General features: G+C 52.7%; 5 protein-coding genes across 5 annotated transcripts; 3 read left to right on the top strand and 2 right to left on the bottom strand.

The window, feature by feature from the left end:
* Positions 1–1528: 1528 nt before the first annotated feature.
* Positions 1529–2848, top strand: A1O5_01211 (uncharacterized protein; the record flags this gene model as incomplete). Its single annotated transcript, XM_007741830.1, has 2 exons — positions 1529–2530; positions 2582–2848. The coding sequence occupies 2 exons, from the start codon at positions 1529–1531 to the stop codon at positions 2846–2848; spliced, it is 1269 nt and encodes a 422-aa protein (XP_007740020.1).
* Positions 2849–4202: 1354 nt separating this feature from the next.
* On the top strand, positions 4203–5859 carry A1O5_01210 (uncharacterized protein; the record flags this gene model as incomplete). Its single annotated transcript, XM_007741829.1, has 3 exons — positions 4203–4977; positions 5057–5174; positions 5247–5859. 3 exons carry the CDS (start codon positions 4203–4205, stop codon positions 5857–5859), a joined length of 1506 nt encoding a protein of 501 aa, XP_007740019.1.
* A 923-nt stretch (positions 5860–6782) lies between these two features.
* On the bottom strand, positions 6783–7719 carry A1O5_01209 (uncharacterized protein; the record flags this gene model as incomplete). Its single annotated transcript, XM_007741828.1, has 2 exons — positions 6783–7436; positions 7609–7719. 2 exons carry the CDS (start codon positions 7717–7719, stop codon positions 6783–6785), a joined length of 765 nt encoding a protein of 254 aa, XP_007740018.1.
* Positions 7720–8227: 508 nt separating this feature from the next.
* Positions 8228–9961, bottom strand: A1O5_01208 (uncharacterized protein; the record flags this gene model as incomplete). Its single annotated transcript, XM_007741827.1, has 1 exon — positions 8228–9961. The coding sequence occupies one exon, from the start codon at positions 9959–9961 to the stop codon at positions 8228–8230; it is 1734 nt and encodes a 577-aa protein (XP_007740017.1).
* A 6641-nt stretch (positions 9962–16602) lies between these two features.
* On the top strand, positions 16603–23209 carry A1O5_01207 (uncharacterized protein; the record flags this gene model as incomplete). Its single annotated transcript, XM_007741826.1, has 2 exons — positions 16603–16880; positions 16945–23209. 2 exons carry the CDS (start codon positions 16603–16605, stop codon positions 23207–23209), a joined length of 6543 nt encoding a protein of 2180 aa, XP_007740016.1.
* Positions 23210–24391: the final 1182 nt, after the last annotated feature.

Raw genomic sequence — 24391 nt, 5'->3', positions numbered from 1 at the left:
ACAAAGCCCTGCCAGCGACAGCGTTTGACCCCGAGCCACCTGACGCAACATTCCGAGGTGGTGGGGAGGTATTTTAGGGAAGGTTGGGAGGGCGAGAACCCAGGCGCTCCTTTGCTTGTTCCGAGAATGGAGCTGGCGGTGACGAAGCTGGTGGTTGCTAGCAGCCTTCTCGCCTTTAATGGGTGTTTCAAGCTGCTCGCCATGGAGAAGCCCCTGGCCAATCAACTCGATGGAGTATCGGATCTATGCAGAAGGCGCTAACCATTTCCGGCCTAGGTGCTCACCATTACGCGGCTAACGATTGGCTGCAGTCGACCGCACATTTTCACCCCCTGATCATTCCATCCTTTCTGTCCTTTCTTCTCCCTTTGACCTCTTGACCTTTCCACAGCCGCCGCAATGGGCAGCTTCAGCCTCCTCCGATCTGCTCAGGGGATCCATCCGAAATGGACGGATTGAATTCTCCTGCGTTATCCCGAGCTACTTACGATCAAACCTTGTTCGTTCTCCTATTATCGCACCCCACCCATCTATGGGGTACCTCGGACCAATCTCCTATTCTGCAGCTTGTGCTCCCCGAACTCTGGTCCCGTAGGGATTCATTGAGCTCTCCATGCTCTTACTACCTCTACCTCTCAGTTTTGCAGCAAATCATGTATGTATATCAGAGCTCTCTTTCAACGAGCTGTAAAACCAGTCCAGAAATCTCCGTTTTCTGGCCGGAGCGGCCGGGGCTCTGACTGGGCTCTGTGCTTTGCGTACGAGCTTGCACTTCCGAACGATCAGCTTGGGCGTCAGTTTGCCACACGCGAAGGATAGAATGCATACGTGCCAATAGAATGCGATGTTTCACGTACCCCTTGCTAACCACTAACCCAACCAGCATGGCCAGCATGACCGGGGTACAGCTTTGCCATCCAGGGGCATTTGCCGACCTCCATTGTTCAAAATCTATATAGAAGCCTGCCAAGTCACTTCATCCCATCTCGCCTTGCTCCAGAGCTTCTTCTCATCCCGTTCATTTTGTCAACTGTGGCAGGCCAGTCCTACATTCCTTTGTTGACCTTCCTCTCTTTATTCTGCCTGGCGCAGACCATACATTCTTTTGCCTATCAGTTGACTTAGCAAGTCAGCGGCCATTCCTTTGTCAGTGACAAAAGGTATGGCACTTCTATTCACTTCTTTTGCTCATTAGATGCTTTGTTTTCAGCATGGCATTGTCACATGCAGACAGTGGTCACCATTGCCGGCTGGATTGCTTTATTCGGGGTCACAGGCTGTTGCAGATTATTGTCGAGAATCACTGCCTTTGTGTGTGCTGCATTGTTGGAAGTCTCCTATTGTCCGACTGCTTTGCCAAACCCTTTTGATATTTAAACCTCCAAATTATTGTTCTCACCTTCAAGTTCACCATCACACCGCAAACAACGACTGACAAGTGTATCAGTGCGATCCGGCTATTTGCTCTGCCCAACACATTCATTTCTATCTCCAAATTCAACCCAAAAAATTCATCCCGACATCCAATATGGTGGTCTTTTCTAAATCCGCGGCACTGGCTGCACTTGCCTTCCTGGCTGCAGCGGGAGATGCTCACATGATTATGAAGACTCCTGTCCCATACGGCAAATCAACCCTCAACAACTCACCACTCGTTGCCGACGGATCTGATTTCCCCTGCAAGCAGCGTTCTGGTGTCTATGATGCTGAGGGAGCTAGCAATGTCGCAGCTATCGGTGTACCACAGACTCTGAGCTTCATCGGCAGCGCTACTCATGGTGGCGGATCCTGTCAAGTCAGCCTTACAACCGATCTCCAGCCTTCGAAGAACTCCAAGTGGATGGTCATCAAGTCTATTGAAGGCGGCTGCCCAGCTTCGGCGCCTGGCAATATTGGAGACGATCCTAATGGCTCTGGCGCTTCGACATTCCAGTTCACGGTTCCTGAAGGCATCACTCCTGGCGAGTACACCATGGCGTGGACTTGGTTCAACAAGGTCGGGAATCGCGAAATGTACATGAACTGCGCCCCCTTCACTGTCACTGCTGCCAAGAAAAAGCGATATATGCCAGCTCCAAAGGCTTCCAAGCGACAGACGTCATTCCCGGACATGTTTGTGGCCAATTTGGCAGCCATAAACACATGCACCACCCCCGAGAGCTTCGACTATGTCTTCCCCAATCCAGGCGCTGATGTCCAATCTGCGGGTTCGGGGCCGTACACCACTCTGTCTTGCGGTTCCAATGGTAATAACACCCCTCAACAACCCACCGGATCTATTCCTGCCGCCTCTGGCACTGCCACTGCAGCTCCTACCAGCTATGCTGCTGGTCCGCCATCTTCTGCACCCGCATTCGCTAGTGGCAATGCTGGGCAATATACGGCGAGCCCTCCGGCCAGCGCGGTTCCTGGAAACTTTGCTAGTGGTGCATCTTCGGTACCTACCTCCTCCGTCGTCCCGTCTTCAACTGTCACTGACCTTCCTCAGGTCGTCCCCACCACAATCCCCGCAGGTGCCGCCTACAGCACCGTAAGTGCTTCCACCACTTCATCACCCTCGACTATTACTAACGCTCAACAGGCTCCTTCCAACACCGCTGCGGCAACTGCTCCCACAACGACTCCAACTGGCGGCTCTTCTGCAGCATCGAACAGCTCTGCTGCCGGTGCGCTAACCGGTCCATGCCCTAACGAAGGGTTCTGGAATTGTATCAACGGCAACAGCTTCCAGCGCTGCGCCTCCGGAAGCTGGAGCGCCGTCATCCCCATGAACGGCATGAAGTGCTCCCCAGGAATATCCTCTGATTTCTCCATGACTGCAGCCAATGCGAAGCGCTGGGAAGCCTGAATCCATCATTCACCTGCTCGCTTGTAATCCACGCATTTTCACCATTGCTTTCGGTTTCTGTACAACAGCGGATTGATCAAACCGATTGTCGGCGGCATGTCTCGGGAACCAGAATTGGTTTGGGAGGGGCGGGGCGGCTTTTTTTGAGTGACGGGTCTCTCAGGATATTCAACTTGCCCTAGCCATCACTCAATTTTTACACGACTTCATGAAATTTCTTCAGCATCTTCACTTCTATGATACGAGATGACACATCACCAACGCAGACCAATCTAACGGCAAACTTTGCATCAGCGAAAAGGCGTTTGATTGGGTTGTCACGCTTTCTTCACTAGGTTGTCGGACCTAAAAATATCCTAGAAACTAGAAAATAAGAGGTTGCAAAACCGAATTGAAGTTCCGGAATTCCCCCATATTGAATTCTGTGCCGTACAAAAATAAAATGTCTTGCTGTCAGAACACGGAAACGAGGTGTTCGACTGCTGACGAATTCACCACGGTTCATTGAGCGTTTCAGTAGACAATTCTATGCCAGAAACTCGGTCCATATACACTGCCTTTCATGAGAAGCATGCCCAATGTCGTTGTTGTTATTCTCTTTGCTGAGACTCGGAAGTTTTAGGACCGCATTTACCAGCGAGGCTGGCTGGCTCAGGGGTGAGGCTAGTGATGGTGGTGAGGCTCTGGTGGCTGAGCCATCGCATGAGGCCAATAATGGTAGCTTATCTTGGGTTTTCGAGGAGCTGACCGTAAGTATCAACTGAATCCGCTCCCTTTCCTTGTGGACGTCCAAGTCGTTAAACGATCGCAGTGCCCTGCTGTCTACCTCACGTCTATCTCCGCCCATCTGGATCAAGACTCGAAGAGAGGACACGCACGTGGGCTTCGCCAGCTCGCCTATTGCCGTGAAGAATATTAGCACCACATCGGCACGGCTTCCGAACACAATGGACGAAGGACGCTTGCCGCCGTCCTCACTGTCCTTATGCACATTATTGTGCTGGGAGATTGGGGGAGCTCTCTGCTCTTGCCGATGTGCGCACCAACAAAACTTTTCACCAAATATCGGCTTCCTCCCAAAGTCTCGATGGCCAATGATCTCTTCCTCGATTCTCACGTGTGTGTTCTAGTCTGTGAAGCAGCTCTGGACAAGAAGTCCCTTTACAAGCTCGCAGTGTCGGGCTGAAGCTCATGCGAAGCTTTCTAGCGATCTGAGCCGAGGGATGCTTCGAGCTTATTGCTTTTGCATCCATCATGAAGCCTTTCTTATCTCTCTATATTAATCTTTGTCCCTTTCCCCCGAGCAAAAGGTGGGTCTTTCAACTCTTTTCCTCGTCGTTGGTACCTATCAGCTATGGCTATGCTCAAGGTTGTACTCACCACGGTTGTTGGAGCCGTTGGGGCTCTCGCAGCTTCGCGACCTTACTCATCGGCCTACCTCGAGAAACAGTTTTCCCAAACCTTCGCTGACTCCTACAACATTCTCAAATATGTCGGCGGTATTGGTCCTTACTCAGACCGCACGGGCTACGGGATCGACCCCAATCCTCCTCCGGGTTGTGCTGTTGATCAGGTCATTATGCTAATGCGTCACGGGGAGCGGTACCCCGACGCCACGACATATGGGAGACTTGAAGCCGTGCTCAGAAAGCTATACTCGTCGGGTATTTCCCAATGGTCGGGAGACCTCGCTTTCCTGAACGACTGGACCTTCTATATCAGCGACCCAGGTTACCTGGAACAGGAAACATTCTCCGGTCCGTATTCAGGACTCTTACATGCCTTGAGACAAGGGTCCGAGTATCGAGCTCGCTATGGCCACCTCTGGGACGGAGACTCGGTTGTCCCCATTTTTGCTAGTGACTACGAGCGTGTCATCGAGACGGCGAGATATTTCGGTATGGGATTCTTCGGATACAACTACTCTACCAATGCCGCAATCAACGTAATTTCCGAAAATGCAACGCGGGGAGCAAACAGTTTGACTCCTAGCTGCCCTGCCGATACAAGCTTACTCGCGTGCTTTTATGCCTCGAGAAGCCTGCCTCAATTCAACGTGGCTGCGGCGAGATTGAATTCTCAGAATCCAGGCCTGAATCTGAACTCCAGCGACATCGCGACGCTGATGAGTGAGAACCCTCCTTTTCGACTAGCAGGACATGTCTACATGGACGGACAAGCTGCTAACTTGGCATCCTCTGACTATAGGCGTGGCCCCCTACGAGCTTCAAGCTCGTCCATATTCGCCTTGGGTGGACGCATTCACGCTTGACGAATGGGTGGCATTCGGTTATATTCAAGACTTGACTTACTATTATTGCTCAGGGTACGTCCAAGAATCCAGTGGAAACTTACCATCCTCTTCGAGAACTGCACTGACTTTTAAATCCCCCCTTAGTCCTGGGGATCCATACGAGGTCGCTGTAGGCCAAGTCTTTGCAAATGCGTCCCTTGCACTTCTTGAAGCCGGTCCGAGCCACGGAACCATGTGGTGGAATTTGTCAGTACAGACCCCATTGTCCTGTGCGGAGCTCCAATTTAACGCCTTCTTCTTTGACTTTCACAGCGCCCACGATGCCAACATCACTCCCGTCGTCGCGGCATTGGGTCTGGACGTGCCCTCATCACCTTTGCCAAACGATACGATCCCGTTCCCGAACCCCTACAGATCGACCGACATCGTCCCCATGGGCGGCCATCTCGTCCTGGAACGCCTGTCGTGCAATGCTACCTCGGCTCCGACCCCACCCGGCGTCTACGTCCGAGCCCTGATCAACGAGGCCGTGGTGCCCTGGCCGACATGTCAATCCGGGCCCGGCTTCTCGTGTCCGCTGGGCGATTACAGTGCTATGATCGCTCGCGGGCCAAATTTTGCGCAGATGTGCAACGTCTCCGCGCTGGGCTATCCCGAGTATCTGGACTTCTGGTGGGATTTCAACACCACGACAGAGCTGAATTTCCAAAACGGCAGCATTCCCTGGCAGCAGACGTATACGCGTGTCAACGGATGATGGTGGTGGTGGTGGTGGTGATGATGGAGGATCAAGGTCGGCCCTGGGAGTGGTCCAGTAAACGGGGTATTGTATACAGATACTCTTGAGATATAGGTATCCGGAGCAATGTTTAAAGAAAAGAACGCCATCTCATCTGGCACAGTCTTCTAAAATGGAGATCATTCACCCATCCATCCATCCATCCATCCATCCACCAGCTTCCCTCCCCTCCTTTGGATATCTAAACAGCTAAGGCTACTAACAAGGTCCGAACATGGCTTGCACAGGGAACAGCGTGCAGCGCACAGACGCCGAAACGCCCGTAAATATACGTATCTATCTACATACGTAGCGCGGCGCACGGGAACGTTGAAAGGGATCGTCAGGGCGTTTAATGTATACATGCATATATCCAGACGTACGCACGGGGATGTGTACGTATCAAATTGTATATATAGTAATGTCAGCGACGATTTTAAGGCCAAGATCTTGACAAAGTCAACTTCAACGCGAGGGCAAAATATAAATCCTAAAATGTAAAATGTACGCTAATTCCAGCCCCGTTTTCAAAATGTCCTGAACTGTGTAGGAAGCCATCCGATCCGGCATCGGTCGCTCACTTACTACAAGGCCTTTATACAAGGAGTCTTCGTACAAGGGGCCTTCTCTGGTGGGTAGGTTGTAATCGGCATATCACATCCCAACATAGATTGCACTCTGGCACTCATGACGCACACGCTGGACAGCAGCGAGGCTAGACCGGCTAGAGCTGTTTCTTCATGGACTTTCATGGATCTGAATTTCCTCCTATCACCATCTGTGGCCGACAGACGACAGACGACAGACAACACTTCCGATCGAGAAAGGCCTTCCTTTCAGCGACATGATCAACGATTTGAAGTTACTTCTCCTCAACGGCTCGCTATACCACAATACCAAGATCAAGGCTTCTCTATCGAGCTCTTCCACGCCCGTTCAAACAGCCCCTTTATCTTCCCGACCTCATCGGGCGACCGTATCCTCTGCTCCAGAAACCTTTGCAAGTCATCCCAAAACTCCCTTGACTCCAGGACGCTCGTCGTTGACGTTTCCACACCTTCCATTGGCGTTCCTTGCGCTCCCGTTTGATTGGTCTCAGTCTGCAGACCTGCCTTCGCCGCCGTCACCAAAGCCGCCGTTATCGTGTGGTGGAGAGACGCCGTTATATGGGTCTGAGGCGGGTCAGGAGCGCCGCCCATGACCATCACTCCAAGCTCGACATCTGACCCCGTGGTGATACCAGATCCCTCCAGAGCCTCTGCAACGGTTCGTTTACTTGGGGGGACGGGCTTCTTATTTAAGAGCAACTTGATCTTGTCTAGATTTACCACGCTCGGTCCACCTAGGCATGATTGGATCTGTTCTTTTAGCACTTGGATTGTCGTCGTTGCAGGCGGTATGGACTGAAGGATGAGGGTCATATTTGGGTTGCGCGGGGATTTCAATAGCAGGGTGATGGTGGGCGTGGAGGGTTCGGAGCCTGGTGCTGGTTCGGTCGCGGGGATGGATTTGGGCGGCGGCGGGTGTGGCGGTGTTGAGAGCTTGGGCAAGGTATACTGCTCGTGATAAACGTGGCCTCGTTAGCAAGTGTAGATACTATCTCATCTTTTCGAGCGACTGCGTCCTGTCGGATTCACAACATGCCCTTTGGGCTTGGGGCACTCTTGGTACAGGCCAGCCCGCCCGCCCATTGGGTGGCCGCGGGGTCGAAGTGGTGCAAAGACTTACCGGTAACCGCATTTGAAATGTTTGCGGATCAAAGACATGGTCAGGTTGGTACTTGCTCGGTTTGTTGTCTAGAGACGAAAGGAATTGCTTCGCGAATTGGAGGTCGCCCATGTTGCCTGCTCGGGCTTGTCGCTCTTCCTCCAGACGGCGGAGGGCGTGTTGGAGAGCGAATGCTGCCAGCTTGACCTTGAACTCAGTCAGAGAGCGTGGGCAGATATATCCAGATATCGAGGATCGCAGGTGAAGAATGATTGGTCGTCGAGAGAGTTGGCCGTCAATCCACGAGTAGAGTACCCGCTGCGGTGGAAGTGCGCAAATGGGGTTGGAAAGCTACACTGACATCACCCCGCGAGGCTCCACGAGGCTGCACAAGGCCGCAGAAGGCCGAATTGGTCATCTCCTAGTCACCAAGAGCTGGCTATGTAATGTAGCACAACATAATCGACAGACTTGCAATCGATTTTTAAAATCCAAAGCTTGGAATACGGGATACCGAATTAATTCTAAATAAGGAGAAAGATCAAGTGTGCGAGCTCAAATGGTATCATCTCAGAAATCATAAATCCCTTCCCATCATGAATACAATACCAACCCAAAACATATTTCCCCGAGGCCAACTCTAGAAGACAGGAACAATGTTTTCGTTATTACCATCAGTCCCCTCAACGTACCAAGCATGGTGCACAGTCTTCAAACTGCCCAGTCTCTTCAAGCTTGTCGAGCGGCTGACGCTGCCCATTCTTGACACGCCCTGTCTCAAGCTCTTGAATCGTGTGATGGGGGGTCTGTTTTCTGCGCCATTCACCGACAAGTGCTGATCTCTCTGTGCCTCGACTGACCTGGATCGGGGAATGACATCAATGTGGTCTGGGACACCAGTTTGATACTCGCTGTCTGATTGTGTCACACTGATCTGAGGTCCCAGCACTTCTTTCATGCTATCCTGGCTGGCGTGGCTGGAAACCGATGTCCGGTCACGGAGGTCAACCATCTCAAAAGCATCTTGCTCGTCCTTGCCGCCGACGAACGAAAACGGAGTCTGAGGACGATCTGCTGGTTCACCGCCGGCCGTCAGTTTGCAGTATTGGGGGTCTCGCTCATTGCCAGGTCCCTGCATGGCAGTGCTGATCATGTTGATCAGAGTGCCTGCACTTTGTTCGCCACTTTGGCGTGCGAGTTGTTGACTTGGAAGAGGGGCTGCTGCCGCTGAAGCGGGGGTCTTGTCCTTCTTGCTGAGGCGACGAGACAGGGAGCGCGCAAGGGAAGAATTACGGAATAATTTGAACTCTTGCTTGGTTGCCTTGCTTACAAGAGGAGAGTCATCTCCATAGTTTGAGAAGGGAGAGTTGACCGCTTTGTAGGTCGAGGCCGAGGGAGGAATCACGTCGATCTTGGGATACGCTGGGTTGTTTCCTGGCGCATTTGGCTGGATGGAGAGACCTGGTCTCATGGCGGGGTGGTTCGCCATGGGCATTGGAGCGGTTGCAGGACCTGAACCATTTGGACGGAGCTGGTCGAATGGGTTAGGGACTGGGGCTGGTCGCTTGTACCTTCCACATTTCGTGCAACACCGCGTTCCAGTTGATGAGCTTGGTGAACCAGAAAGCCCCGCGGTGCTTTCTGACAGTCTGGACGACGAGCCGTGAGACGCCTGCCCTTCGGAAAAAGTCCGAGCATGAGTCGCCGCAGTCGGCATTGGAACGGGTGCAAAAGCGGGAGGAGTCGATTCTGGCGCATTGGACTTGCGTTTCCCACATTGATTGCAACTGTGTCCGTGGCCATTACTCTGACCATGTTTCTTTCCACAATTCCCACACTTGTGCGTATTTGACAGAGCACTTGCGACCTCGGAGGGGTTGATGGGATCGGACGCTTGACGTTTGTATACTGGTGGCAGCGCACCATCGTGCATATCCTTCGCGACCTTGACTATCTTTGGCTTCTCTTTCTCGGGAGCAGGGTTGGATCCAGGGTATGGCTTTCCATCGAGGCGGCGCAGGTCGACCGATTTTCTTTGATCGGCATTGGGTCTCTGAGGCTTCGGCGCTTGGACTGGTGCTTGCGCGGAGCGCTCAATCGGCTCTGATTCAGCAATCGGCGAGACGGGGGAGAATAGCATTGGTTGCTGAGAAGCGTTTGATACTGGGCCCGGGTTGAAGTTTGGGGAGAAAGGGTTCGTGTCAGGCAGAGGATCATTGTAGGAACTGGGTAACACAGCCGTGGTGACGGGCACGGGCGGCTGCGTGCCCTGTGGCAGATTCTCATATGGCACAGCGTTCTGAAGAGAGCCGGGGGAATTGGAGTTGGATTTGCCTGGGTAGGCGGGTGGAGGATTCTTTGTTAATTTGGTCATGGTGTCTTTCGTAAGGCGTATGGCGTTTACAATTTCACACGGGTGCAATAGAATATAAGGACCCAGATTATGGTAGGACTGGAGTCAAGTGAAAGGCACCCAAAGAGTCCGAGGGAGAGGTTGGGTTGTGGGTTTGTGGTATCGGAGTAAGTGACGGTGAGTCCCAAGTTACTCATGAAGGCACCGGAGGAGATCGACAGCGTCAACACTCCCCGGAAAAGGGACGGTCAATGAACGAACGGAAATGCTGGCGCAAGATTGCAGATGCAGAAGCCGGTGCAGGTGCAGAAGTGGATGTGAGGAAAAGCAAAAGTGGGAGTGTGTCGACAGGAATGGAGACGATGTGGGTGGACGACAGGCAGATATGGACAGAGATGGACACCAATGGCGGATGGTTGGCTGCAGCCGATGCCTTGGTATTGCTTTGTTTGCGAGCCGAGCTATACTGACATGACCTAAATCACCTACAGGCTATGCAGGCACAAGGTTAGGCTTGGTCAGGGCAGGGTTAGAATCAGGATAGTGGACGGTAGCAGTCCGGCACTGCACATGTCTGGCTAAAAAGAGGCGGTAGGCACCTGGGCATCGAGGGGCACCAACTGGGCACCTAAGGCATCATGGCTTCGAGGCTGCTAAAACCGGTCAACCGTGGCGGAAGGACACAAAAGCCCTCCTCCATCAATTCCCCCAAACCAAGATCCGATCATGCCAACAGTTGTCCAGGGAAGCAAAGTTCACCAGTTTGGGTCAAGCTGAGGCAATGCGTTTCATGCTTCTGTTACAGAGCTGCATCGAGTGTTGTGTGACGTCGAGGTGAAGAGCAAGGTACCTCGCTTTGGCACGCGGCCGTAACCAATTCCTAGGTACCTTGTACCTCACACTTCAGACAGCTACTCTTCGTACTCGGTATTTGGGAAAAATGGCCCCCCTTGGGGCCTTCCCCTAGTCGATGCCTGGGGCCCGAGGAGCAGCGCTGCCCAATGCCCAAGAGGCTGCGCCACCCCAGAAAAGGGGGAGGAGCTCGTCTGCAATTCCCCGTGCAGTCTAGTGCTGCCGTGTGGCTTATCCGTTGCTATCTTGGGCACTCTCCAAACAAATCGAGCCTTGGCAAGAAGCGGGTAGGGGGAGGGTCTTTTCTTCTGCAGCGAGAAACAAGGCTTTTCTAGCTGCCCGCCACGAGATTGGACTATGTACCTACATACCCAGTACAGTACCACCGTCTTGATATACGGTGCTGCATAAACCCTGGTCCGTACTGAGAGCTGTGCTCCCCTTCGGAGCTTAGCTGGATGGTTTGGTCCGCGAGAACAAAATGCCATGTACCAACAACCACCATTTTCAAATAAATGCTATGCGCAGAGCGCAGAGGAACAGAAGGATTAGGATTATCGCTGAGCTCCATCAATTCGCCCGAGTAAGCAATAGGTGGTTGGACACGAGATATTCCTGGCAGGAAGGGCGATCTCATGCACATGGTTTGCTACATGAAGCCCGAGCACAATGGACAGTGTACCAAGTAGAGCCTGATAGGCTATACACGTTCCCTGAATGTACATGTCGGGGGAAAATATCAGCATCACTGCAGGAAGGAAGCATGACGGTCGCATGATCACAAGATCCGCTCCTGCAGTTGTATCGCTCAAGCACGGTACTGTTTCCAGATCAATGAACAGGATTTTGCTAGCCGTCTTGCCACTGCATGTACGAAGGATGAACAGACCTCCATCCTTCACTCCATTTTCGTCAGCTCCTCTGAGGGATATATGTATGGGGATACGTTGCTCAAGAATGTATAAATAACAACGGCATGAAAACGGTTGGTTCGATCGTGGCTCCATTCGCGCGCTGATGCCGTCACGATGGTCCTGGGTTTGACAGCCTCTCTGGAAATGTGGGAGCTCCTGTTGCTCAGGCCTGTAGCTCGCTTCATAATCTGTCCAACCTTCCCGCCGTGTCGGACCTTCATTGCGGGTTTGAAAGAAGAATGTAATTGGGTTAAAGATCCGATGATGCAAATAGACACTTGCCAACAGTGCATTGACAAAGTCGTTCCTGCGCAGAAGTCTAAGCGGGAAAATCAAGTCGTATATGTCCAACCTCTGAATGCTGGTATAATTTTCGGCCCTGCAACCGTGTCCGTGCGACAGGCCTACCTGTGACGTTTACCGATCCCTCGGATATGAGAGCCGTCTAAGTAGGTGCCTATCATGCGGCCTTCCATTGAATTGGTGCCAAGTAAGGACCCGAGACTGGCTGGCAAATAGCCTGTTGTTTAGATGCCCACACGCTCTCTTTGCGACTGAAAGGCCGAGACCGATTGACAGTCGCACGCCTAAAACGGCTGGCATATAGAGCGATGTTCCAGACAGATCAACGTTTGCCAGATGACAGCCATGAATGTTGTCGAACCGTGATCGCACAAGAGTCTTGTCCATCCTCGGATGAACCCCTTCGTATGTAGGTATTTGCTTGATGTGCTCATAGTAGACTAAGATAATATCATACTGGTCGATGCTCCAGGATGGTGCTACATACCACAGACGCATGCATGGAGACCGCCAGCCTGTCGACAGTCTGGTTCGAAACAAGGTACGCATTTGTACTTCCCAAGGTGCATAGTCAGAGTACCTGGGGAGATGCTGGAAGCACCTGGCCCCACGAGGGCAGACTTGCTTTGTATAGTATCTCAACAGTCAGAAGAGGTTCATTGTAGGACGGGGTACCTGGACCTGGTCAGCAAGCCGAGGCAGGACAACGATTGTACGAGGTAAAGCTCCGAACACTATGGCACTTGGTAAGGCCTGGATTGCATAGTTTGCTGACAAGCACTAGAGACTGTGAGCTTTTCTTTTTCAGTCTGTGCAACACTTGGCATTGCAAAAGCGTTGTATGAGCTGCTTCAAGATGGCCCGCAGCTTACTAGAATTCAGCGGTTTTCACGAGTCATCCACCGGCAAGCCTGATCTGATGGAGAAGGGCGGTGTGGCCGAAACGAGGCAGGGACGTCGACCAGATGGCATACGCCACACAATATGGAAGGTGTGAGAGATAAATTCATCATTTTCAGGAATCATCAGCAAGGACCAGCAAGGTTTTGGATCCCTGATATTCTTTGCTCTAGGTAGTTGATCGACACACAAAATAGAAATAATGATGGAGGAAGTCCTCTCTCGCTGCCATTCGAGAAAGGTTCCTCTCGATCCTGCAGGACCGGACTTGGATGCGAATCAGAATCCAGGCGGGCAGGTAAGCGAGCAAGCGCATCGTCAAGGTGCAGCAGCTGTATCTCCAGAAGCCTCGCACAAATGGCGGGGCGGCGGGCTTTGGCCAGTCTTCCTGATGGAGTCTCAAATCCGTTAGCAGACGCCAAATGGGGGATGTTTATAATATGATGACAGGGGATGAGCACGCTTTGGGAGGGTTGAAATAAGCTTGATCCAAGGGCAACGGCAGACGACCACATTTGTGTCAATAATGGCGCCCACGGTCTGCCAGATTCGACATTCCTGGCCGGATGGCCTTGCATTATCTAAAGTCCTCAAGAAAGGAGAAGGTTAATCGATAAGGAGAGCGGCCTCAAAGCTGTAGCGCATTTGCTACATGCTCCATCTCGTCGATTAGCAATATAATAGTGTCCTTGTCCCCTGGCTATTTATCGGATAAGGCGTTGAATGGTTCGGAGAGATTGCGAAACTCGTGGTGAACCCACGTCCCACAGGGCTCTTTTTACCTCGCTTCAAGGCTGAGGATTCGAGCGGAAACTTAGCGCCCTGATATGGATGGTCTTGGGTCTCCATATTATGAGACAAGATCTCCCGGCCGGACGCGGTGTGTTGAGTCTCCTGAGCCTCATTGCCGCCTATCGCAGTAGTACCGCCACTAGCTTCTCTATCCGGCAACGACAAGCCGAAAAGGGGGCAGTTCGATCCTCCTGAGTAGAGCGTGGCATGGGTTGGTAAAGAAAAGGAGAAAGAAGGGGGCTTGATCCACCCCCAAAGTTCGGTTCGAAGGCACAAAGAGATTGTTGCTGCGATTGTTATTCTACAGGGCACATGCGCTTTTTCCCTTGTGCCTTGTAATGCGAATCATTCAGATCCATTTTCCCGTGGATCAGTGGTAGGACCCCCTATCTTTACGTACTCGCACGAGTAGCCTAGAACAGTCAAGTCAAAGGACGGGAGGACTTGTAGATCCGATCCCTGACGCCACATGTCAACCAGGATTTTGCAACGATTTTGGTTGTGGTTGTGGGAGTGGTCTCATCGATCTGAGCTTGATGACCCGGACCAGCGCTTGCTTGGAGAGCCGCGGATGAACAAGCTGGTTTTGGGGTGTGCTTTGAAGCCGGATAGAAGCCGGAATGGAAATTCTTTCGCCAGACGGGTGGGTGTTGGTGTCACTTGGTTGCGAGAGACGATCCCCTGTCCCGACACCAATGCTCCACCAGACCCCAGAAGGCTTGTAGGGAGCAAGGGAGCTTGGCGGCAGGAAAGGGATAGTGTCAGGGCCTGACGCCAAATATAGAGTCTACTCTGGAGTCGATACACAAGGCTCGCTAGACCATGCAAGGTGTGGCGTCACGCTAGACGGAAGTTAGTTGAGGCAAACCTGAAGCATGTTTGATCCATCCTGGTCCATCCCCTGTCTCGCAGGGCCCAAGACCGGGATCCCCTTCCCCTATCACCCACATCCGAACTGACTTCATCCACCGCTCATTTGTCCCAAACTCCGCCATCAACAATCCACGCCGCCGGTGAAATTGCCTGGCACGCTTTGTGTCGAGGATCCGCATCGCTGTAGACAAATCATCGCCGCAGCGGCCACGCCGCATCAAAACACAAGTTTGTCAGCCCTTTCGGCCCAAGTAGGGCCAGAGGTACAGCAGAATCAGGATACTCCGTATGCTGGCCCATCTCATGCATTTGCAGTTCATTGATGGTAGGATTCGGATTTTGCGCGCGGATGTCCTGCCCTCACTCTCATACCTGTTGTTATTTTATGACTTTCCGCTTCGAATCTCCGAGGGCAACGGTGCGCAACAGATACTCCGTACCATCAATGTACTGGTCATCGATCGCACGATGGGCGTGCCCAGACCGAAGTTCCTCGAGGAATGAGAATGCGATAACCAAGCGAGGTTGAACGTCATGCAGTCATCATTTGGGAGGAGGCGGCGGATCCCAGGTCTGGAGGTGATTGCTGTCCTCCAATCTCTTTGCCGCCACCAGGTAACTTTGTTCAGCCTCAGCCCGTTAGACAGGGAGGGTGTGGTATGGGAAGACGAGAGGAGAACGAGTATTCTCACTGCCTCACGGGCTCGTCTTTACAACCTCAGCTATACGAGGGCGACCTTTTGATACGGCCAAGCCAGCTAGCGGCAGCCCCCTTTGCCGCCGAGGCAATACCTGTCCTCCGTATACACCAGCTATTCTAGACTCGACCGACACAATGTCACAATTCACGCTGCAACGTAGTATCCATCGATTGGCAGGAATTGATAGCGCTGGCGGGGAGTGGAGGACAGGACCGTGTCTGCGGTGCTCCTGGACCTGTTCCTGTTGCCCAGGACAAAGGGTTGAGCGATAGGCTGTGCAGTGCCAGTCGTCCGAGCAAGCAGCAAAACGATGGTTAGGGCGAACCAATACGACGTCGAGATATTTTAGAGGGGAGGTCCCAATCAGGCTAAGTGTCCGTACTACGAGGTACATTGCCCGTAGCCAAGGCCCGGAACAACGGCCTCAGCCAATGGTAGGGTGCCATTTAGAACCAAACCAAATCCTCCGTAAAATTGTAATGGCACGAAAATCTTGATCCCCAGCCCCCCCCTCTGCCCCCGATGCCTCTCCTTTTGCCGTCCAACATCGACAAGAGCACATTATGACTTTGGTACTAGACAAAGCTTTTGCAGACCGTTATTCTGCACATTGGTGCGGCTGAACATTGGCGAGAAAGTATTAGCAGCAGGTGATGACAGCGCTACGAGGTACTAGGTCCTAGGTCCTGAGTGCTAAGGGGTAACATCACCGCTGGGGGGCCTTGGAGTGCTAGCAGCTGGCTATGTATTGAGACGAAAGATTACGGCCCCTCGCTCAGCGCAGGACGTGTCTCATCTGGGTCCAGGCCGTGTAGACAGCCAGATTCGGGCGCCGAAAAAAAACCATGAAAAACAAGAACAATCTGACTAGGCTGGCGTTAGCCGCAGCCGTCAATACGCCCAGTGGAACCCCGTGCCAATTCCGAATCGCCAATGCACGACCCGTGGACGCCAACGCCAACAACTCGAACAGAACAGCCTCTCCAGATTTGGATTGCCTCGCCCTGCTCGCCCTGCAGGCCTGCTCGCCATGCTCTTGATTTCCAGCGCGCAGATCGCGGTGCATGCTTTGACCTCCCCTAGTGACCTAGTATGACCCTCACTCCCTCAGTCCCTCACACGACCCACCAGGGGGGCGCTGTTGTCAAATTCACTTTCGCTTTCGCTTTCACCACTCCCTTACTCATGCCTCGTATTGGTCGTTCGCTCTATTTTCACGCTCTCCCAACTCCTTTATATGATAGCTGATCCTCCCCCCATTTTTCCAATTCTTCTCCCTTGAAGCATCGCTCGTTGAAGCTCGTCGTCGCCTGTTTTCACGCCCATCATGGAGGAGGTCTACGTCTTCGGCGATCAGACTGCTGATTGCCGGGCGTTCTTCACCAAGGTCTTCTCACGGAAGGACGATGTTATCCTACAGAGCTTCCTCGAGAGAGCTGGTGAAGCCGTCAGAGTCGAAAACCGATCTCGCTCACATCCTTCCAAAGCAGTCCCTAATTTTTCTACCATCCAAGAACTAGTCGATCGTTACTACAGAGGCGAGGCAAAGGACGCCGCCATTGAGAGCGCCCTCGTTTGTATTTCACAGTTCACTCATTTCTTTGGGTACGATTCTGACTTCCCTACCTGTAAAGTGACCTTCAGATCAAACTGACCTGAGCTTCTTTAGTGCTTTCGAGGAGAGAACACCCTCATATATTCCGCATAATGCAGACGCACGGTTGGTCGGCCTATGTACCGGTTTAATTGCTGCCGCCGCGGTCGCTTCTTCAGATTCCCTTACCGCCCTTCTTCCGCTCGCAGTCGAAGCAGTACGAGTTGCCTTCCGGGCGGGTGCTCTTGTGGGCAAAGTGGCAGATCAGATTGAATGTGACTCTAAGCCTCAGTCATGGTCGACAATCGTGGCGGCGGACGAAAAGTCGGCGCAAGGAGCTTTGGACGCGTTCCACAAAGAGAAGGGCACGTCCCCAACAAACAAGCTGTGGATCAGCGCCTCTTCTGCGACTTCAGTCACCATCAGCGGCCCGCCATCGACAAAGAACTCGCTTTTCGAGGACTCGGAATTCTTCCGCACGCATAAAAACGCCCCAGTCTCCATCTTTGCGCCCTACCACGCGTCACACCTGCATTCACTGGCGGACCTGGACAAGATCCTCCGACCACAAACCAAAGCCATATTCGGCAACACCACAGTCAGATACCCTGTCTGCTCCAGTGTTACTGGCAAACCAATTCCCGCACAGAACGGGTTCGAGCTTCTCCAGGGAGCCCTGAGAGAAATTGTGATTGAGCCGCTCCGATGGGACAAGGTCTTGAAATACTGTGCCTCTGGCAAGGCTGAGGAAGCCAAAGTTTTTGCCGTCGGTCCGACCAACCTCGCCAGCAGCGTCGTTTCCGCCTTGAAAGCCAATACTCCCAAAGTCACTCTCGAGGATCAATCACACTGGGCCACTGTTGCCCCTGCTGGAACGAAACATTCCAAGAAAGAAGCTGATATTGCCATTATTGGATACTCAGGCCGATTCCCTGACGCTGCGGATGCAGAGCTCTTCTGGCAATTGCTCGAGAACGGTCTCGATGTCCACCGACCAGTTCCTCCGGACAGGTTCCCAGTCGATTCCCACACTGACCCGACATCGAAGAAGAAGAATACATCGCACACTCCCTTCGGGAACTTCATTGAGAAACCCGGCCTATTTGATGCTAGATTCTTCAATATGTCCCCGCGAGAGGCTGCACAGACCGATCCCATGCAAAGACTGATGCTGGCCACTGGCTACGAGGCGATGGAAATGGCTGGCATCGTGCCAGGTCGAACCCCGTCCACCAAACACGACCGAATCGGTACTTTCTACGGCCAAACCTCCGACGATTGGCGTGAAGTCAACGCCGCCCAGGACATTGATACATACTTCATTTCCGGGGGCGTACGTGCCTTTGGTCCAGGTCGTATCAACTACTTTTTTAAGTTCTCTGGACCTAGCTTTTCGGTTGATACCGCATGCTCTTCCAGCTTTGCTGCTATGAATGTTGCCATCACGTCGCTCCGAGCAAACGAGTGTGACACAGCATTCACCGGTGGTGCCAATGTGGTCACCAATTCCGACATTTTCTCCGGACTCAGCAGGGGTCACTTCCTGTCAAGGACAGGATCATGCAAAACTTGGGATAACGACGCCGATGGTTACTGCCGAGGTGATGGCGTCTGCACAGTCATTATGAAACGGCTGGAAGATGCTCTTGCCGACCGCGACCCGATCTTGGGTGTTATTCGCGGAATTGGCACAAACCACTCGGCAGAAGCCGTTTCGATCACGCATCCTTGTGCGGAGAACCAGGCCTTCTTGTTCGACAAGGTGCTCAAGGAATGCAACGTCCACTGCAATGATGTCAACTACGTGGAGATGCACGGAACTGGTACACAGGCGGGAGACGGTATCGAAATGGAATCGGTGTCCTCGGTGTTCGCACCCCGGCAAGGTCGCAGACGACCAGATCAGCCATTGTACGTCGGAGCTGTCAAATCCAACATTGGTCATGGTGAGGCCGTTTCGGGCGTCTCTGCGCTCATCAAGGTTCTTCTGATGCTCCAGAAGAGCAAGATCCCGCCTCACACCGGCATCAAGAAGCAAATGAACAAGAACTTCGCACCTGACCTGAAGGAGCGCAACGTCAACATCGCTTTCCAGACCACGCCATTCCTTCGACCTGCTGGTGGCAAGCGTACTGTGTTTATCAACAACTTTAGTGCGGCTGGTGGTAACACAGCTATGCTTTTGCAGGATGGTCCTGAAGTTCCCAAGGAGCCGACCTCGGATCCTCGATCCACTCAAGTGGTTACCGTCTCCGCGAAGTCCTTGGCTGCTTTCAAGAAAACAATTGCCAAATACGAAGAGTATCTGAACAAGAACTCCAATGTCGGTCTTACCGACCTGGCTTACACCGTGACTGCTCGCCGAGCACACTACAACTATCGTGCTGCCTTCCCTGTGCAGTCCATCGCCCAACTGCAGGCTGCCTTGAAAGCCACTCAAGATCAGACCCACAACCCCATCCCTCTCGCCTCACCTCAGATTGCAATGGCATTCACCGGTCAAGGTTCGCAGTACACCGGCATGGGTCAGAAGCTCTTTGAGACTTCCAAGCAATTCCGTGGCGACATTGAGGAATTCAACGACATCGCTCTGCGTCAGGGTCTGCCGTCGATCATGCCTCTCATCGACGGATCAACTGAGGTTCAGCATCTGCCACCCACAGTGGTTCAGCTCGGAATGTGTTGTATCCAAATGGCTCTCACACGTCTTTGGGCAACATGGGGTGTTACTCCAAGTGTTGTGATTGGTCACTCGTTGGGCGAGTATGCTGCCCTCCAAGCTGCCGGGGTTCTGTCTGTTGCCGACACCATCTATCTGGTCGGAAAGCGTGCCCAGCTCCTGGAGCAGAAATGCACTGCAGGCACTCATGCCATGCTGGCTGTCCGATCACCAGTGGCGGGTCTGCAAGATGTCGTCGCCAACAGCCAAGGAAAGATTGAGATTGCTTGCATTAACGGTGTCTCCGATACTGTGCTCTCTGGCACTATGGGCGACATCGACGCAGTTGCTCAAAAGTTGGCTGATGCTGGCCAGAAATGCACTAAGCTTAAGTTGCCGTTTGCATTCCACTCGTCTCAAGTCGATCCCATTCTCGCAGACTTTGAGAAGTTGGCATCGTCAATCAAATATCACCCGCCTCGGGTTCCAGTCATCTCCCCTCTATTGAGCGACATCGTCAACGTCGGCGGCGTGTTCGACGCCTTCTACCTCAGCAGACATTGCCGCAAGACCGTCGACTTTGTTGGTGGCCTCTCTGCTGGTATGTCCACTGCCACAATCAGTGACACCTCTCTGTGGCTCGAAGTTGGCGGTCATCCTCTGTGCGCTAGCATGATTAAATCCTGCCTGTCTGCACCAACACTGCCGACCATGCGCCGTGACGAAGATCCATGGAAGATCATCTCGACATCCATGGCTGGTCTGTACACTGCTGGTAAGGCTCTCAATTGGGATGCCTTTCACAAGGAGAACGAGGCTCTTCGCGTCCTGAACAATTTGCCATCCTACGGTTTTGATGAAAAGAATTATTGGCTCCAATACACTGGGGATTGGCTATTGTACAAGGGCGATTACCCCAAGGCCATTGCTCCTGCCGCCGCGGCTCCTGTGGCAGCTGGTCCAGCGAAGGCTAGGAAGTACCTCTCCACTGCTGTGCAAGGCATTGTCTCAGAAGAAGTTAAGGGCAAGGTTGCAACCATCATCGCTGAGTCCGACTTCTCGCATCCCAAATTGTTCCCTGTCGTTGCAGGCCATTTGGTTAATGGCAGTGGCCTATGCCCATCGACATTGTACGCTGATATGGCGTACACCTTGTGCAACTATGGTGTGAACCTGATCAAACCTGGTGAAAAAGTTGACATCAACATTGGCACCATGGACAATCCTGCCCCCCTGTTGCTCAAGAACATCAATGAACCAGAAAGCCAAATTGTGCGCATGACCATGAAGATTGATCTCGACTCCAGAAAGGCAGACTTCACTGTCACCACCAACAATGGTAAGAAGGATGTCATCCACGCCAAATGCGTTCTTCGTTTCGAAGATGCCGCTGCCTGGAAGGAAGAGTGGAACAAGGTATCTTACCTCGTACAATCCAGAATCGACATGCTCAAGCACAAGATGGAAAATGGCGAGGCGGACAAGGTCAGCCGCTCGATGGCCTACAAACTCTTTGGTGCTTTGGTCGACTACTCTGATGTCTTCCAGGGCATGCAGAGCGTAATCTTCGACGGTCCGGAGTTTGAGGCAACTAGCAACATTAAATTCCGCGCTGGTCCCAACGATGGTGACTTTTACTTCAGCCCGTACTTTATCGACAGCGCCTGCCATCTATCCGGTTTCACAGTCAACGCCACTGTCAACCGTATGGAGGAATGCTACATCTCACACGGGTGGGGCAGCCTTCGATTCCTTGCTCCGCTCGAGCACGACAAGCAGTACTTTGCCTACGTCAAGATGCAGCCTGTTGCGGGAAGCAAGATGCGAGCTGGCGATGTCTATGTCTTCAACTCAAGCAAGGAAATTGTTGGTGTCGCCGGAGCTGTTCGCTTCCAATGCATTCCTCGCAAGTTGATGGATGTCATGATGCCCAAGCCGAAGGCCGGTGCTAAGGCTGCTGCTTCTCCAGCCTCTGCTCCTGTCAAGGAGTCTCGTGCTGTCAAGGCTCCCACCCCGGTTGATTCTGCTGCTCCGTCTCGCATCGAACTGCCAGCTCCCAAGGTGAAGGCCAAGAAACCTGCCAAGACCCCTAAGGTCAAGGCTCCTGCACCTTCCAAGTCTGCACCTTCCTCTGGAAGCCTTGTCGTTCGCGCTTTCGACATCATCGCCAAGGAGATCGATGTTGATCAATCTGAACTGAATGATGACATCCAATGGGCCGATATGGGCGTGGACAGCCTTATGTCCTTGACCATCTCTGGTAAATTCCGTGAAGATCTTGACCTCGAGGTTGACAACACCCTCTTCACTGATCACGCCTCGGTTGGTGCTCTTCGCAAGCACCTGAGCGGCATGTCAGTACCAGAAGCAGCTACAGGTGGTGATGCTAGCTCCGTCGAATCGACCGACTCCGGCTCTGAAAGCGACGACGAAACTGTCGAGTCTGGCATCACGACCCCAGAGACAGAGGACTTCCCAGCCAAGCCACAAGATCAAGGCAAATCTGCTGCCGTCGAAGCTGTGGCCCAAGCACCGTCAGCTGCGGGTGGTGATATGATCGAAACCATTCGACAGGTTATTGCCCAGGAAATGGAGATGGATCTCGCCGAGATCACTGAGACAACTGATCTTAGTAACTTGGGTATGGACTCTTTGATGGCTCTCACCGTACTCGGAAAGCTCCGCGAGGATCACGACATCGATCTCGATCCCACGATTCTTGCTGACAACCCGTCTCTTGGTCATTTGCGAAAGGCCCTTGGTCTCGAAAAGCCCAAGGTTGCCCCTCCTACAGCTCAGAAGCACGAAGTCAGAACCAGCGTTGTTGTTGCCCCCGCTGCTCCTCCAGTCGAAGTGGTTGTTCAAATGCCTCCTGCTACCTCGGTGTTGCTCCAAGGTAACCCCAAGACAGCCACCAAGAACCTTTTCTTGTTCCCTGACGGCTCGGGCTCGGCCACCTCGTACGTCTCGATCCCGGCCATCGACAGCAAGAACTTGGCAGTCTACGGTCTCAACTGCCCCTTCATGAAGGATCCCACTAGCTACACTTGTGGTATTGAAGGTGTTTCCAAGCTGTACCTCGAGGAAGTGATGCGCCGACAGCCGATGGGCCCTTACATTCTCGGTGGTTGGTCAGCTGGAGGTGTTGTCGCCTACGAAGTCACCCGACAGCTCAGTGACTTGCAGAAGCTGCATCCGGACAGGAACTACACTGTAGAGAAGTTGATTCTGATCGACTCGCCCTGCCCCATCCGGCTCGAGCCCCTGCCAGCCCGTCTGCACCACTTCTTTGACGAGATCGGTCTTCTGGGAACTGGTACTGGCAAGACCCCTAACTGGCTGTTGCCTCACTTCGAGTACAGCATCAAGGCATTGACTGCCTACCGACCAGAATTGAAGTCGACTCACGATTTCAAGGCGCCTCCAACGTTGTTAATCTGGGCAACGGACGGTGTCTGTGGCAAGCCAGGCGACCCACGACCTCCGCCACAAGCGGATGATCCCAAGAGCATGAAGTGGCTCTTGGAGAACCGAACTGACTTCGGCCCCAACGGCTGGGACAAACTTTTGGGACTGGATGTCTGTAAGATGGTCACGGTGGTCGGGAACCACTTCACGATGATGAAGCCTCCAGTGGTAAGTGAAAGGCTTCCCCAGCACGAAGCACTGTACATGTTCTGACTATTCTACAGGCCAAGGGCGTTGGTCAATTCATCCGCGAGGCTCTCTTGTCTTAAGGGAGACATTCGATGCGTTCACTGTCACGACATGACTACATTTTTCAACAGCTTCTCACGCAAGGACAGATACCTGATAGAAAGAGCTAGGGGTGGGCTTTAATTGCTGGATAGACTTTGCTTTTTCCTTACGCGTGTGCTTCTTGCACCCTTGTTCCAAAAACCGTACATAGTTGGGGGGGTTTCTTCACAACACAGCGTTGATAACGTTGGTTTTGCTGGGCATTTTCAGATGCGTTGGGAGAATCGATCACGGGACTGTGATGGGACTGTTCACTTTGCGGGTTGTGATTTGGAAAGTCATGGGAGGCGTTCATGGCGGAATATGGGCGATGGTGATGGGTGATGGCGATGCGAGTGATTTTCCAGCGTGTCTTTTTTTCCTAGTTGTGTCCATGGGCTATTGTTACACCCGTGCCAAATGTTATTCCTAGCTTTTTCTCCATGCTGTTTCTTTGTAGTTTCAATGCGTATTACTTGTCGCAATGTTTGCTATGTGAGATGGCGACCTACCCACCCGTGAAAGTTGGTGCAGGCGCTGACCCATCATACTTGCATATACGAGACTTGGTTGATTCATGTGATCTGCAGCCTCGCCACGAGTTTGATATTATCTGAGATCGACTGTCTACATGATTCCGCAAGGCAAGCCTAGCCTTGTCCAATTACTCTTGCACTTACTCTTGCACTAACTCTTGGACTCTCCCCCTTTCTTTTTGCGGGTTGTTTGGCCCGTCCCTTGATCGTGTATGTGTGCGTGCGCGGCATGTGTGTGTTGTGGGTACGCGTGGCATGTGCGCGTGTGTGTAGGTGGCGAGGGCGTGTGCGGAAAGTAGGCGGTTCTCCAGACTCGGTCCCGCTGCACTCTACACCAGTGGTTAGTATTACCGCGGTGTGGAATACATACATACCGGCTACGTACCTGGAACGGAGTTGATGACGAAGGCGAATGGGGATGGAATGGGTTATTGATAGGCGATGACGTAGCGGTGCCGCGCTGGATATGGTACTGTATCTGCTTGGGCACCGGGGATGAGATAGGATGGCACAACAATGGGACAAGACGACAGGAGAGTAATAATGGCAATGCGGTGCGCCAAACTAAGAATAAGCACGCTACGAGTTC

This window comes from Cladophialophora psammophila, assembly GCF_000585535.1.
Source record: "Cladophialophora psammophila CBS 110553 chromosome Unknown aczJe-supercont1.1, whole genome shotgun sequence".
NCBI classification, from domain to species: domain Eukaryota; kingdom Fungi; phylum Ascomycota; class Eurotiomycetes; order Chaetothyriales; family Herpotrichiellaceae; genus Cladophialophora; species Cladophialophora psammophila.
This window is presented reverse-complemented; position numbering and strand designations above follow the sequence as displayed.